The sequence below is a fragment of the Tursiops truncatus genome, chromosome 19 (assembly GCF_011762595.2).
Source record: "Tursiops truncatus isolate mTurTru1 chromosome 19, mTurTru1.mat.Y, whole genome shotgun sequence".
Taxonomy (NCBI): domain Eukaryota; kingdom Metazoa; phylum Chordata; class Mammalia; order Artiodactyla; family Delphinidae; genus Tursiops; species Tursiops truncatus.
The window spans coordinates 14,828,814-14,844,715 of record NC_047052.1 but is presented as its reverse complement, the minus strand read 5'-3'; the positions used below and the strand labels follow the sequence as shown (position 1 = coordinate 14,844,715).

At 45.7% G+C, this 15,902-nt stretch overlaps 2 protein-coding genes across 3 annotated transcripts; one reads left to right on the top strand and one right to left on the bottom strand.

Moving 5' to 3' along the window:
• The first annotated feature begins 3 nt into the window (after positions 1–3).
• Positions 4–8,867, top strand: TXNL4B (thioredoxin like 4B). Of its 2 annotated transcripts, none has more exons than XM_004314043.4 (4): positions 4–212; positions 3,317–3,485; positions 5,279–5,430; positions 7,260–8,867. In XM_004314043.4, the coding sequence occupies exons 2-4, from the start codon at positions 3,354–3,356 to the stop codon at positions 7,423–7,425; spliced, it is 450 nt and encodes a 149-aa protein (XP_004314091.1). In that variant the 5' UTR covers positions 4–212; positions 3,317–3,353; the 3' UTR covers positions 7,426–8,867. The 2 variants fall into 2 exon arrangements, with proteins under 2 accessions (XP_004314091.1, XP_073652948.1); XM_073796847.1 differs by lacking the exon at positions 4–212 and adding an exon at positions 233–3,023.
• A 1,788-nt stretch (positions 8,868–10,655) lies between these two features.
• On the bottom strand, positions 10,656–15,645 carry LOC101323115 (haptoglobin). The gene is made up of 5 exons (XM_033843967.2): positions 15,570–15,645; positions 13,855–13,934; positions 13,452–13,550; positions 12,532–12,606; positions 10,656–11,574 (listed from the first exon to the last, which is right to left on the bottom strand). Exons 1-5 carry the CDS (start codon positions 15,572–15,574, stop codon positions 10,796–10,798), a joined length of 1,038 nt encoding a protein of 345 aa, XP_033699858.1. The 5' UTR covers positions 15,575–15,645; the 3' UTR covers positions 10,656–10,795.
• Between the last annotated feature and the right edge of the window lie 257 nt (positions 15,646–15,902).

Below are 15,902 nucleotides of genomic sequence, written 5' to 3'. Positions count from 1 at the left end.
TCACTGCGCCTGTGCGTGTTTTTCCGTTTCCGTCCCCTTAAAGTGGTCAGCCACAGTTGCTAGGCAGCTCTAGCCTGTGGGTTACTTTGGTTTGGGGTCGCAGCCGCGGTTGGGGGAGGAGGAAAGAGCCTCCCCAGTCGGCTTTTTGGAGAAAAGGTGAGGGTTGCCGACAACCCTGAAGTGGAAGAGAGGGAGCTGACGTGTACAAATAAGTAAGTATCGTTTTCCCTGGCAGTTGTGGGCCAGGAGTAGCCCAACCACTGGCATCATTAAAAGTATGTCGGGGCTTCCCTGGTGGCGCAGTGGTTGAGAGTCCGCCTGCCGATGCAGGGGACACGGGTTCGTGCCCCGGTCCGGGAAGATCCCACATCCCACATGCCGCGGAGCGGCTGGGCCCGTGAGCCATGGCCGCTGAGCCTGTGCGTCCGGAGCCCGTGCTCCGCAACGGGAGAAGCCACAACAGTGAGAGGCCCGCGTACCGGAAAAAAAAAAAAAAAAAAAAAAAAAAGTATGGCGGACTTCCCTGGTGGCGCAGTGGTTAAGAATCCGCCAGCCAATGCAGGGGACAAGGGTTCAAGCCCTGGTCCGGGAAGATCCCACATGCGTGGAGCAACTAAGTCCGTGCGCCACAACTACTGAGCCTGCGCTCTAGAGCTCGTGCTCCGCAGCAAAAGAAGCCACCACGCCAAGAAGCCCACACACAGCAACGAAGAATAGCCCCTGCGCGCCACAGAGAAAGCCCGCTCGCAGCAACGAAGACCCAACGCAGCCAAAAATAAAATTTTTTAAAAAGTATGTATGTCGGATATTTGGGGAAAATAAAGACGCGCAGCCCAGTGTACGTAAAAGTCACTCGTCTGTTCACACGCAGAGATAACATCTCTGATGGTCTTTGGGGATATTCATTTCTAGTTATTTTTCTATGTGAATATGTACATGTGTATTATAGTTAGATTTTGTACAAAAGTGGGATCACACTTTATATACTGTTGTTTTATAACTTTGTTTTCTTTATCACGAGGGTTTTTCAGTTATTCATCTCTAACACGGCATATATTGACAGTGTGCTGGTACGTTGCAGTGGCTATACTATCATTTATTTCCTCAGGTTGTTTGCAGTTTTTCACCGTTATAAATGTACGTTGATCTTTGTGCATATGTCTATTTATTTACTAGGAATAAATTCTCAGAAGTGGAATTGTTGGTCAAAGAGTATTCAGGTTTCTTTGTAGAAAAGTTTTGCTTCTCTGCATTCCAGCAGGGACTCTGAATGCCTGCCCCTTCACTCACACTCTTGCCGTTATCATTTAATCTTTGCCAAATTAATGGATTTGAAAATATATCGTTTAACTTGCTTTCCTTTGCTTACTGGTAAAGCTTAACTTTCCCAGTATATTTGTCCATTTTTACCTCCTCTTTTGTGAATTTTCCGTTGGTATCCTTTGCTGTGGACATTTTCTTAGGTGTGGTCTCAATTTCCCTCTCCTCTTTCCAACATTTATCCAGTCCCACCCTCTTACAGGCTTATCTCCCCACTCCCGGTTGACAGCTTTGCTCTCCCACCACTTCCTCTTCTTAATCAGTAACTTACAGAAGTTGCTGTTTGTTTGAATTCTAGTGGTGGGACAGATCCATCTTCTTTCTGACTTTCCCTTTCATCAGTAATTTGTTCTGCCACTCCGACTTGAAGAAGTCCCTTCTGGCAATCATCTTCTCTATTTAAAGTATGACCTTTTGGGACTTCACTGGTGGTGCAGTGGTAACGAATCCACCTGCCAATGCAGGGGACACGGGTTTGAGCCCTGGTCTGGGAGGATTCCACATGCCGCAGAGCAACTAAGCCTGTGCACCACAACTACTGAGCCTGTGCTCTAGAGCCCGCAAGCCACAACTGCTGGAGCCTGCAAACCTAGAACACGTGCTCCGCAACAAGAGAAGCCACCGCAATGAGAAGCCCGCGCACCACAACGAAGAGTAGCCCCTGCTCGCCTCAACTAGAGAAAGCCCGCGTGCAGCAAGTGACCCAACACAGCCAAAAATTAATTAATTAATTTAAAAAAATAAAGTGTGACCTATTACTAGAACAATTTCATCTCCTATGTGAATTTTTAGTAATTCATATCTTAAAATGTGACTTGTCACCAAAAAAAAGAGAGAGAGAAAGAAATCCTCCCTTTTTGTAGCATAAGACACATTTGGGACTGAATTCAAAATATTAAATATCTTAATGGAGTCTCATGGATGGATCAAAAGTAAAGCTCCTTGATCATAGAGTTTCTCAATCATAAAAATAGGACTTGTAGTAGAAGGAACACTGGACTAGAAATTGGATGGCGTGGATTCTAGTTCTTTTTTTTGTAGCTAGAAGTGTAACTACGAGCAAACTAGTCTGAAAATGAGAGGCCCCTTCTATCTCAGTATTTTATTATTTGTTTTGTGTATGTGTGTGTCTGGTTTTTACACACTCTTAATTGATCTGTTTGCCGTGTGATGAGGTATACTCAGTAAGACATACACCAAGGATCTTTAAACCAGACTCATGATAATAAAAATGTCCGTCAATAAAAGACTGTTTAAAAAAGGATGGAACGGGCATGAAATAGTGTGGCACTGTGACAAAAAATGTGTGAGTTTTCTACACAGAGATACGTGATGGTCTTCACATGTGAGGTAAAGTGCAAAGTGCAGAAGAGTGGGTAAAGTGCGTGTGCTGGACGTCTGTCATTTGCTCCAGCAATCTCAGCCACACAGTTCTGGTAACTACTCCCTCCCATGGCTCCTTCAGGCCTGCGGGCGAGAACAGCGCCCTGTCCCGCTGCTACTAGCCCAGGGTCCTGCACTACATCCTGCTGTTTTCCTATACGTTTCCTTAATGAAAGTCTTCAGATTACCAAATTTGAGGAAGTCACCTCTTTCCTGCTGGAACACTGACTGAAAGAATACACTCTCTTTTGAGTAAAAAAGGGAGAAAACTTTGGAACCCGTTTATATTTTCTTGTGAATGCATAACAAAACTCTGGAAGGTATGTGAGAAACTAATGAAGGTTGTTACCTTGTAACTACTTACAGGGCACTGGGAACTAAGCCAGTTGAGGGGAGACAATATACTTTTCTATATTGTTCCTTTTTAACTGGTGGACTTACTTGCCACCAGTTTGTGCATTTAGTGTGTTCCTTTTACTTTGTTGTTCCTGTGTTGTGTGAAACCTTTTTTCCTCTGGAAAAAAAATACATACACATTACCTACTACAAAAATTAAAAATGTTTTAAAATTTGGACTGATGCACTTAATGTCTTTAAACATTTCAACTTTCAGGACTGACAGTGAGGATTGATATTTGGATTATTTCAACATGAGCTTCCTGTTACCCAAGCTGAGTAGCAAAAAAGAAGTGGACCAGGCGATAAAAAGTACTGCAGAGAAGGTGCTGGTTCTCAGGTTCGGGCGAGACGAGGATCCTGTCTGTCTGCAACTAGATGATATTGTAAGTGAATTTTTTAAGTAAATCGTTTTTATTAAAAAGCTATACATTCTCACTTCCACATCTGCAAAATGAATGAAAGGGAGCAGGCAGGGCCCGGGGATATAGCTGTTCATTTGTTAGCACACTTTCACTAAGAGCCGATCGTGTGCCTGCCCTGCGCTGGACCCCCAAATCTGTGATTGTGCTGAATCTGCCCTGGGTGCCCTTCCTCAGTAGCAGCTGCCGAAGCTCAGTTTCACCAACAATTCAGTGGAAGACCAGGAACATTATTAACAAGAGTCTATGAACATTGTCTTACTCAGTGCTCACAGCATGGGGATAATTGCTATTACTGTTCCCAAGGGGGGCAGATGAATGCCAGGAAGGTCAGGTGACTTCCCACAGGCACAGCACCACTAAATTGCAGAGCTGGGATTTGAACTTTGTTTTCTCTGCCTGCAAATATGCTTTTCGAGTGTGCTGCCTCCAGTGTGTTCCTGATGATAATCTCTGATTTCACAACACATCTTCACAGTCTGATGAATAGGAAGGGGAGTATGGGACAGAGTAAGTTGATCCTTGTCTCTGTTTATTGTGGAGAGAGACTTACCCAGGACTGAGACCTCACCCACCATTTCTACTGCTGCCACCCTCAGTGTGGGGCTTCCCTGGTGGCGCAGTGGTTGAGAGTCTGCCTGCCGATGCAGGGGACACGGGTTTGTGCCCCGGTCCGGGAAGATCTCACATGCCGCGGAGCGGCTAGGTCCGTGAGCCATGGCCGCTGAGCCTGCACGTCCAGAGCCTGTGCTCCGCAACGGGAGAGGCCACAACAGTGAGAGGCCCGCGTACAACCAAAAAAAAAAAAAAAAAAAATGAGGGTATGATGTGTTAATCTGGGGGGCAGGGGCCACAGCATTTTACCCTCAACTACAGAGGGTTTGGAATATCACAGAGGTCAAGAATATAGACTCTGGGGCTTCCCTGGTGGCGCAGTGGTTGAGAGTTCGCCTGCCGATGCAGGGGACGCGGGTTCGTGCCCCGGTCTGGGAGGATCCCACATGCCGCACAGCGGCTGGGCCCGTGAGCCATGGCCGCTGAGTCTGTGCGTCCGGAGCCTGTGCTCCGCGGCGGGAGAGGCCACAACGGTGAGAGGCCCGCGTACCGCAAAAAAAAAAAAAAAAAAGAGTATAGACTCTGAAGCCAAGCTGTCCGAGTTCAAATCCTAACCTTACTGCGTACAGCCATGTGACCAGGGGCACATTACCTGCCCATACCTCGGTTTGCTCGTCCGTGAAACGGTGACTGTAGCAGTGCATACCTCATAGGAATGTTGTAAGGATTAAAGGAGCCAACAAGTGTAAAGCACTTAGAACACGTAGCACATAACAAGTGCCATGTAAGTGTTTGCTATTTTTATCATAATTATCATCTATGGGGAGATTGGAAGGAAGAGATGTGGGGGAATTCCATTGTCTGTAGTACATATTTCTGAGTTGTTTTGTTTTTTATTTAAGCGAGTATGGATTTTATAAATCCATAAAAAGTTTATAAAAACTTTACAATCAAAAATAGAAGAAAAAAAAAGAAGCAGAAATATATTCACACAATTTGCCTAGGGCCCTTTCATTACCCTGCCAACAGTGATTCAGACTCTGAATGATAAGGTTACACTGTGTCTAATGTGGAACTCAAACAGGCTAGATTCTTGGCCCGGGAATTTTTTTCAAACAGAAAATTCTCTTCCAGTAAAAAGGTTCACAGAAGAAACGTTGCTGCCCTCAAGTTGTAACCCACATCTCTCTCTTCATTTGTAGCTTTCTAAGACCTCTCCTGACTTAAGTAAAATGGCTGCTATATATCTGGTAGACGTGGACCAAACCCCAGTTTATACACACTATTTTGACATCAGTTATATTCCATCTACCGTGTTTTTCTTCAATGGGCAGCATATGAAAGTGGATTATGGGTAAGTTATATTGACATGAAGTTATTATAGTCTTAAAAGTTTCTTTTATCCAGGCAGTTTCAGTAGCTCACCTATTTGCATGTGATGGGGGCTTTGTGAGTCTTATGCTGGTACTGTTTCCTGAGTTGATGCACTAATTTTTTTATGTGGAACTTTGGTACAAAATGAGAGTGTTTCCAGTATGAGTGGTGAATTTTAACTTAAGTGTGAGAGAATAGTACAGTTTGTGAAGCACTCGCCATCTTTCAGTGTAGAAATACAGAACAGCTTTTTAAAAAGTTTCCCAGGAATTTTATTTAGAACAAAGTAGGTCATTTGTTCTTAACCTTTTGAAACTCATAGACTGCATCTATAAAAGAAGTAATCCTTCAGCAAATTAAGACATGCTTTTGTCTTGCCAAATTTCCTGTCTTCTTTCACTCAGAGAATTTTGAAGTCATTCTTCAACAAAGTCTGTCAAGAATAAGTAACATGAGGGACTTCCCTGGTGGTCCAGTGGTTAAGGCTTCACCTTCCAACACAGGGGGTGCAGGTTCGATCCCTGGTCAGGGAGCTAAGATCCCACATGCCTCGAGGCCAAAAAACCAAAACATAAAACAGAAGCAATATTGTAACAAATTCAGTAAAGACTTTAAAAATGGTCCACATCAAAAAAAAAATCTTAAAAAAAAAAACAACATGAAATCTTTAATGCCTTCCCCTCCATCCAGTTGGCATCCCAATACTTATTAATTTTGAATGTATCCTTAATAATCCTATCATTTCTTACTGTGGTCAAGGAGTCCACTTGTCTAGATCTGTGTGCCTGCTTTGTCATCATTTATTTGAAAGTGTATTAAATATAATCTGTTTTAAGTGTTTTATAGCTATTTATTCTCCTAGAATACAGTTGATATATGTATTAGTTTGGTGAATATTTTCAGAGGGTGATTTATGATACTACTTACCACCTTAAAATGTATACAATTTTTAACCCAGCAATTGCATTTCCAGGGATTTATCTGAAGGAAAATAGTCACGAAAGTGGCCAGAATTGGCTACATAGATCTTCATCCATCCCACCATTATTTAGAAGACAAAATACTTAGAAAGAAGCTAGATGTCTACAGAAGCATACTAGAAATTAATTTAATATGGTATGGGAGATGCATGTTTAATGACTTTGAAAGAACTATGTTATATGTTCATTGAAAAAAGCACCTTATGAGATAGTTTACATGATATGATTCTCGTGACTCTGAAAAAAAGAAATGCATACACACACACACACACACACACACACACACACATAAACACAAGCTTGAAAGGGTATATACCAAAATGTGGCCTATGGCCTCATTTTTTTTTTCCTAACTGCTTCTACAGTAAACATACTTGATGCTTGAAAAGTAAAAAAAAAAAAAAAAAAAAAAAAGGTAACATTGCACCTACCACTCAGAAGTATAAGTGACTAGAACTCAGAGACAAGGACAAGTTAATGGACTTTGCACAGTGTCTAGTCAACAACAGCAACAACAAACTAAGCCCATGCTAACACCCAGGGAATACTACTTGATGATGAGTTGAGAAGTGATTAAATAGGTTTTGAAGCAGAAGCTTTGCACCTGGTAGGGCTTACATGCTCTCCCAGCGGCCCACAACACTGGTTTTAGTCGTATATCAAATGGGCCCTGTAATCGCAAAGGGAAAATCAGTGTCAGGCTTTGTGTCTAAAGGCTCCCTGATCAGAAGAAAATAACAGAGCTGCTATTTATTTTGTTTATCCTGAAGGTCTGACAAGTAATTATGAAAAGTTTTGAGCGAGGTTGTTTCTCTCCTATGCTATTTAGGTCTCCAGATCACACTAAGTTCGTGGGAAGTTTCAAAACCAAACAAGACTTCATAGATTTGATTGAAGTAATTTATCGAGGTGCAATGAGGGGAAAACTTATTGTTCAAAGTCCTATTGATCCCAAGAATATTCCCAAATATGACCTCCTCTATCAAGACATTTAGCACTTTCACTACTGTCAAAGTTGAAGAGACAGGCCCATCGTGACACAGTGCCTGACTCCAGCTGTGCTGTTTCTCTGGGGTCTTTCGGAAATGTGGTCAGCATCCCGGCGGAGAAGAGGTTTGACGTGTATAGAAAATACCGGCCCCCAAGTAGAAGACCACACTGGTGCTGTGACAATTGGGAATGCCCGAGTGTCTACTCCCTGCAGAGCCCAGAGCAGTCAAGTCAGCCGTGGTCAGTTTCCCCAGTGTGGTTATTTTAATTTCTCTTCATATTATAGTTTTCTTTATTCTTTAAGATAATACAGAATCCTTCTAAACCTTGGCTAGTACAATTTGATTTAACTATGTTTATTCGATACACAAGTAAAATAGAAAGTCAATTCCCGTAAGAGCAAAAATACTCCTTTTCTACCCTATGTGTACACACCCACCCCTTCCATCTTCCTCAGCTCGCCACTCCTCCACTCGTGTATTTATCTCGTGCTCGACTATTATCCCAGTTCTTCTGGAATAAGTCATTCTTTACTGAGAGCAGGCAAGTTTGTTTTACCTTCGAGCCTTTCTGGCTCAGACTTCTAAAGGTGTCCTGGCTTGCTCAATTTACCAGCTTTTCTATTATGAAATTGCCCAAGAAGTGAGAATTTGAACCTTCACCATCCAGCACCCAATGTGAGCTAAACAAAGAATTAACTACCCTTAGTAAGTAGGAGCTGATCTCTCCCAGAGCTCCGTCTCTTCCTGAGGAGAAAACTGTACTTCACGGACTCAAGACTGGAAAGAGATCTCAGAATTGCTAGAAAGAAGTATCCTGTTTACAGGACTTGCCTGTGTTAACAGCTTTATGAAGAATTCTCCCAGGGTCCTCTGGCACAGCCTGCCACCACTTGGGCAAGTTCCTGCTCCTCTCAGAACCTCGCGGGGCTAAGGGTACTGCCTTTCTAGAATAAGAGAATAGATGCAGAGCCAGAGGGCAGTGTGCCAGGCAGCACGTGACCTGCTTGCCAGCTTTTTGCCACCTTGATGACAGAAACCCATTCTGTGCAGGGCAGCACTGTCGGTGCAAGTCTGTCCCCCTTTGCCAGGTGCTTCCTGTCCAAGCCTTTTCTGACAAATGTGGCGTAGAAGGAAGGCTGCTGGGTACCTTGTGGCCTTCATTGATAAAGGAGAGAGCCACTCCAGGAAGGAGACAACAAAACCCTGTCAGCACCACCTCCGTCTTCTCCTGGCCCCCACTTCCTGCTTTCATGGTGATCGTGGTGCATGGAACTGCAGCAGCTGTCTTAGGACCACGAGGCAACCAGCACTGGGATGAAAAATGAACATGCTGAGAAGACCGGTGAAGAGAGCCTGGGTCCCTGATAACGATACTGAGCTACTGGGTGGACTCTAGACATGCCTCCCTTAAGACTTCTATGAAAGAATAAAATGTCTTCACTGCCTGTCACTGTGAGTTGGATTTTCTGTCCCTCATAGCCTAAGTCACAGAGCATTTGAGGTGTGGGAAGTGCTCAGATAACAGCAAAACCTCGGAACTTTCATGCGTAAGATTCTCATATCTTCTCTCCTACTGAGGGCTTTAGGGAATGTTTCTCTGAAGTCCTGGTTTACATGTTTTTGTTCCCATCTTGGTTGCTGTCCATTCCACAAGTATTTATTAAGTACATACTGTGTGCCCCGTCCTGTGCCAGATGCTACATAAAAACGAATGACTCCTGGATGGAAGAAAGGCTGCTTAGAAGAGACAGTGCCTGAGCCTTAAAGGAGAGTAGGAAGTACTCATGGAGAAAGGGGAGGGCTTTTCAGGAGAGGGCACCAGGGGAGGAAGGCCCGGGGGCTGGAGACAGCACGCGTGTTGAGAGGGCTCCACGGAGTCCAGCGTCACTGGAACCCGAGGGGGAGGCCAGGCGGGTGAGAGGTGCCGCTGGGAGGAAGGCAGAGGAGATGAGGGAGTTGGGAAAATGCCGAAAGTTTTCTTTTCTGTTCCTCCTGAGGGGTGGGCAGGAGCCACTTAATCAGTCAGATTGCTTTTCAAGAAAACTTAGCGCTGAAGGTACGATCAGAAGACATAGGTGCCTCCTGAGAGGCATCATTTCATGTGTTTGTATTATTTTTCAGTTTCTAGGGATTGTCTTTTCCACACGCTTTAGAATATAGGTCTAAGTACTTCATTGGCCTACGAGCTGTAACCTGTTGAAAATTATTGATGGATCTGGAGAGTGCATGTGAGGAGAACGTCACAGGGAAGGGCAGAACCCTAGTGAGGAATAGTGACATTTTAAGCCATGAGCAGGAGAGGCCCTATTTTGGGATGACAGGACGGTATATTGGTGAAGGGCCAGCGTACTGAATAAAGGCTTACTGCTCACTTAGAACTTCTCTTCTTCAGTTAGAAGAGCTTCATGTGCTGGGTTCTAGAACCTTTTTTCTGGGAAACCCTTAATAACGAGACCGTTCTTTGTGAAATGAAAGACTCAGATGGCTTGCGTTTGACTCCTGGTAAAGGGTAGGTTTCTTCCAAGTGGGAAAAGCAGCCCCTCCTAAGGAAGAGACTTCTAACTTTACCCGGCCCCAGAATGTTATTACTGATGGGCACTTTAGAGATCGTCTGGGTTAAGCCCCTCATAGGAGAGACCTGGGGACTGATGGGCAGGGAGCTTAAGGAACTTGGCAGATTTATCGTCGAGCTGTGATTTGGACCCAGCAAGTCCAGAAATCCTGCCTTTATACCATCTTACTTTGCCACCTGAAGCACTGGTGTGTTGGAGCACAAACAACAAAGTACTGTCTGTGTTAAAGCACTTGTTTTCATGCCTCTTTGAGCTAGCATCTTCCTCACCAGCCTCCACTCCTTCTCCTCCTTTACTCTGAAGAAGCGAAAGGATGCGGTGAAAAGAGCTCGGGATTTGTATTTAGACAGACCTAGGTTAAAGGTTCAGCTTCACTATTTGATAGCTGTGTAACCCTAAGCAAATCACTTAACTTCTCTGAGTCTCTATTTCCTCGTCTGTAAAACAAGGATAACAGTGACCTCTCTGAGGCCTGCCATTGGATAGGCACTCATTCAGTGATCATGAGCGCTGCAGTGGGGCAGTTTGTATCACTTTAGAGATTTCCAGTTGCCCTGGGGGTTTTCTGCCACACTCCCAGTAAACTCTAGAGCACTTGGCTGCTGCCATACTATAAATGAGAGAATTTAAAAAGGCCCAAGGCCAGAAACAGCACAGAAATGAGTCAAAGGAAGCTCTTTATTGATCGACTCAGCAATGCAGGGCTGGAACCCATCAGCTTCATGCCACGTTTTTGTCCCCTCTGCTACTGTCCAGTTTTCCCTCGGCCTTTCAGGCAAAGGCTTCCAGCCAGCCTTGCATTAGTTGTCAGCTATGGTTTTCTGAACCCAGTCCAGAGTGGAGGACACCTTCACATACACACCGTACTCGGCAGTAGCACAGCTCTTGTCAAAGCTCAGGATCCCAGCCGCATACCAGGTGTCGTCAGCCTCGTCGTGAATTGCAAAGGCGCTGCCGGCATCGCCATAGCAGGTGTCTTCCTGGTACTTGGACAAGCCAGCACAGAAGGTGTGCTCATTCAGTATCGGCTGCACCCCCACAGGGCTCTTTGGTGTCTTCTTTTCGGGTACTGTGCTGCCTTCGTAGTGCTGTACACACTTGTCTTGGTCAGCCACTGGCAGCATGATGTACTTCAGATGCTCAGTAAAAACTAAGTTGGCATTTTGCCCCCAGCCAGACACGTAACCCACACGCCCCGCTTCCACGTAATCTTTTGAAGGTAGGCAGATGGGCATTACTGTCTCATCAATGGGCACCTTCTCTCTGAGTTTGATGAGCCCAATGTCTACCTCGGAGTAGTCAGGGTGGAGAAGCACCTTCTCAATCTCCACAAGCTGCTTTCTCCCCACATAGAGTCTTAAAGTAGGAGCAATGTCTTTTGCTTTTGTTGTATTGTCATGACCCAAGAAGAGATTTTTAGCTGTGGTCAGCAGCCATTGTTCATTGATCAGCGTGGCCCCCGAGGTGAGATTATTGCGGGACACCATCTTAGCCTGCCAGGGAAAGCTGCCTTTGGCATCCAGTGAGCCGCCGATGATCCTTTGCACCTGAACCGCTGGATGCTTGGGCTTTCCGCATACTGTTGAGGAGAGTAAGAAGATTATGAGCAGAATGTGACCGTCTCCCAGTCTTTCCCAGGGAAGGATAAAAGGACCGACTCTTGCTGCTGTCTGAACGGTCACTGTTCATTTCTCCAGAGCTGGAAATGTTTGCACGCTTTGCCCTTACCTTCTGCTCCTCTTGTTCCCAGTGTTTATAGTTTAAAATGATTCTTTTTTTTTTCTTTTAATGTTTACATCACTAAAGAAGAGTTCTATTTCCTGCTTTTCTAACTCACAAAGAAACAAGTAGCCCTGAAGTTTTCAAACTCTGGCCGCTGAACTCTATGTATATTTAAACAGTCTATCACAGCAAGATGTCCATAGCTCCCTTAAATTCATTGTAAGCACAAGGAGCTACCATGATTCATTCTCTCTGAATAAAGAGGGATGCGATATTGCATTTCATAACAGGCAGGTTAGCAGTTCCGCATCCCTAGTAGCAGAAGACGGTAGGCAAGATCCTCTTGTTCCAAGAGGGAAAAGGAGGGAGCGTCAGCTCTTCCTAGTAACAACAGAGTCCTGACCCATCTCCAGCCTCCTGTGTCATATTCTCACGGATTAAGGTTTTGTTATGCCCTCCCTTGACCTGTTGTTCCTGGAGCTTGCTTTACCCTTGGCCCAGGGCTCTCTAGGTGGGCTCTATGTACACACAGAGTTTCCTGATCCTCTGTGGGCAGTGTAGACAGTGGATTCAGTCAGTGCCCCGCAGGCCAAATGAACAAATCCTTAGTGAACTTCATGGGGAAGTATTACCTGCCTGTGCACTTCTCTGCCCAGCCACCTGTGGTTCTCCCTGGTCCCTCCCCTTGGCTCTTGTGTGCCCAGAGGAAACCACACAGGGAGGATGTTCCTCTAGGACATTTCAATCCCTGCTGGTGCACCGACCCCTCAATACCCACTTTTCCGTCTCCTTCCCAGGACCCATGATTTCCTACCTGCTTCGCACTCAGGGAGTTGCTCTCCAAGGTCCTTATTTATCCACTGCTTCTCCGTGTTTAAGGTGTACACTCCTGAAACAAAAAGAAAAAAAATGAGCCAAAAGGGAAATTGTATCTGGACCTAGCGTGGGGAGAGAAGGTATTTAAAGAGGAGAATCAGAGAGGCAGGAAGGGGGAGGGCAGGGGAAGAGGAGGAAGGGAGGAGCGCTGTGCTAGAAGCCAAGTGCGGGGGCCACGGTGCAGCCCAGCAGGGCAGAACAGTGGTCACGGGGACCGTGGCGATCATGGTGATCGTGGCAAGGCGGTACGGGGTCCTGACTCCCTCTTACAGGCTACCTGAACTTGGGCAAATTACTCAACCTTTCTGTGCCTCAGTTTCAGCAGCAGCAAAGTGAGAGTAATAACAGTATCTCTTGGGAATCCCCTGGTGGTCCAGTGGTCAGGACTCCGCACTTCCAATGCAGGGCGCACGGGTTCGATCGCTGGTCGGGGAACTAAGGTCCCACGAGCAGTGCAGGGCGGCCAAAATAAATAATAGTATCTCTGCGGAGGAGTGTTGTGAGGACCTAGTGAGCAAGTCCGTGTGAAGCACTTAGAGCAGTTCCAGGAGTGCAGTGCTCACTAGGTAAGGGCTCCCTGCCGTTATCACCGTCACCGTCATTTTGTCCACGTAGATGTCACCCTGAGAGGGTAGGCTACCTGGCGTCACCTCCCTCCCATTAACAAAGGAGAAAACTTGAAGCTGAGAAAAGTTAATTTGCCCAAAAGGCCACAGCTACCGGTGACAAAACCCTTGTTAGAATCTAAATCTCCTGGCTCCAGAGAACACGGGCACTTTCTGGACAGTCACCCTGGCTCCACTCCTTGTGGAAATGGTGGGACAGAGGAGGGCCCGGGGACATTCGTCCCAGCCTTACCATCTCCAGTGCGTAGTTTGTAGTAGGTTTTACACCGATAGCGAACCAAGTGTTCCAGGTAGCCATTGGCAATCTCGGGGGGCTTTAAGCAGCTGTCATCTGCAAAGAAAAACAGGAAGAGAAGGTTCGTAGTCAGAAGCTTCCCCTAGAGACCCAAAAAGTCAGAGGAGAAGCAGCTGCTTTGCACATCAACCTCCCTCCACCCCAAATGGAAGCCCTGGGGAGGGCAATCTCCCCTTATTTCTGGCTGGCTTCCCAATTTTCTTCATGATACTGAAAGACCAGAGATTAAGGTGAGAAGGAGCAATTGGATCTTCCCCAGGAGAGGGTACAGGTCTGAAGGGGCAAAAGTGGATGCAGCAGTGCTGAGAGGTACAGCTCTTGTCCAAACACAGAGTCCTACCTGTGGCAGTTGTGGTTTCGCTGGTTTGCACCGCGAAAAGCTGCCCGCAGAGCAGGAGGGCGACAACAGCTTGCAGGGCACTGCAGAAAAGACGGAAAGGAGCGCGCAGCTCATCTCCCCGCTTCACCACACACACACACACACACACACACACACACACACACACACACACACACACACACACACACACACACACACACACACACACACACACCCCTAGAAGCCCACACACACACACACCCCTAGAAGCCCACACACACACACACACACACACACCCACACACACACACACACACACACACCTAGAAGCCCTTCACCCAGAGAAGAACAACCAAGATAGCCTCAGTTTCTGGCAGCATTCAGGAAACATTAAATTGTTAATATATGAGCTCTCCAGCAAAGAGAAATCTCACTTGGACACCCTAAGGTGCTGGGCTACAAGGATACTGCTAATGAAAAGTGGATAACTGGAAGATGGGGAAGTGGGAATTTATTATGCTCTTCTCTCTACTTTTTGAAATTTTCCATAATAAGAGGTTTTTTTTAATATATAATTTAAAACACTGATATAGCTTTTTCTATTATTTTATAATTTGACTTCAGGAAATGGTATAGCAAACCCCAGGATTCCAGGTTACCTGGAAGATAACTGGCTCCCTGAAAGGTCGACTGTGCACATGGGCATCAATGCACAGGCTATATTCACCAGTTAACCATCTCCCTGAAGGATGTCAGCTACTCAAATATTGCTTGGTTAAGTTTCTAGTCTCGTTATTTCAACATTTCAAAAAAATTTTTTATTTTTTTTTAAATCTGAGTGCCTGAATTGTGTCACTCAAATGTGTCACTATTGATCTTTCTTATTATACATTTTTAAAAAGAAAAATCTGCTAATAGGCATATTCAAAATGCCAGGGGGAATTCCCTGGCGGTCCAGTGGTTAGGACTCAGCACTCTCATTACCAAGGGCCCAGGTTCATTCCCTGGTTGGGGGACTAAGATCCCACAAGCCGTGTGGCGTGGCCCAAAAAAGAAAAAAAATGCCAGGAGGCCTACCACAGGAGCTGCTGGCATCCCCCGCGAAAATATCATAACCTCGAGGAAAAAGCTATTCCTTAGGGGCTTCCCTGGTGGCGCAGTGGTTGAGAATCTGCCTGCCAATGCAGGGGACACGGGTTCGAGCCCTGGTCTGGGAAGATCCCACATGCCGCGGAGCAACTAGGCCCGTGAGCCACAACTACCGAGCCTGCGCGTCTGGAGCCTGTGCTCCGCAACAAGAGAGGCCACGATAGTGAGTGGCCCGCGCACCGCAATGAAGAGTGGCCCCTGCTTGCCGCAACTGGAGAAAGCCCTCGCACAGAAACGAAGACCCAACACAGCCAAAAATAAATAAATAATTAATTTAAAATGAATATCTGCTTATAAAAAATATTTGTTAAAAAAAAAGCTATTCCTTAGAGAAAGTCACGTCTCATGGGAAAGACAGCACCATCTGAAAGAATTACCCTTTATGGATACGGAAAAGCAGAGGATTTAACACAGAAAACACTTTATTCACTATAATTTAGCCCATTTGCCTTATTCCTTTGTTATATTTTTTCATCTCTCCTGTAGGCCTCTCCTGTACCTGGGCTGTCATGTAGATAAAAGATACATACAAAGAAGGATGAAATAATCCAGAGGAAAGGGGGGACAGGGCTGAACTGTGGACTCACCTCATCTTTGGTACGTCTGCCTCTGAAACAGCAGTGCTGTGGGGCACCTTCTGATGCTTTTATGCCTCCGGTATCTCACTCCACCCCCTTCTTGATTTCATAATCCCTGTGTCTACACACTTTGGCCTTGCTAAGGTCACTCGCATTTTCCAGTAACAAAGCCACAAACAACATCTCTGTTAAAGAGTCGAGCTCTTGCTTCACGCTTGAGTTTCCCCTGGTGTTCTTCATGCTTGAGCCAAAGAAACCTGGCCACATCATGACCCCATGTAGCTGCCAAAGTGTTTCCCGAAATCAGCCACTGTGCAGGACTGGGGGAGGAACCGTCAATCT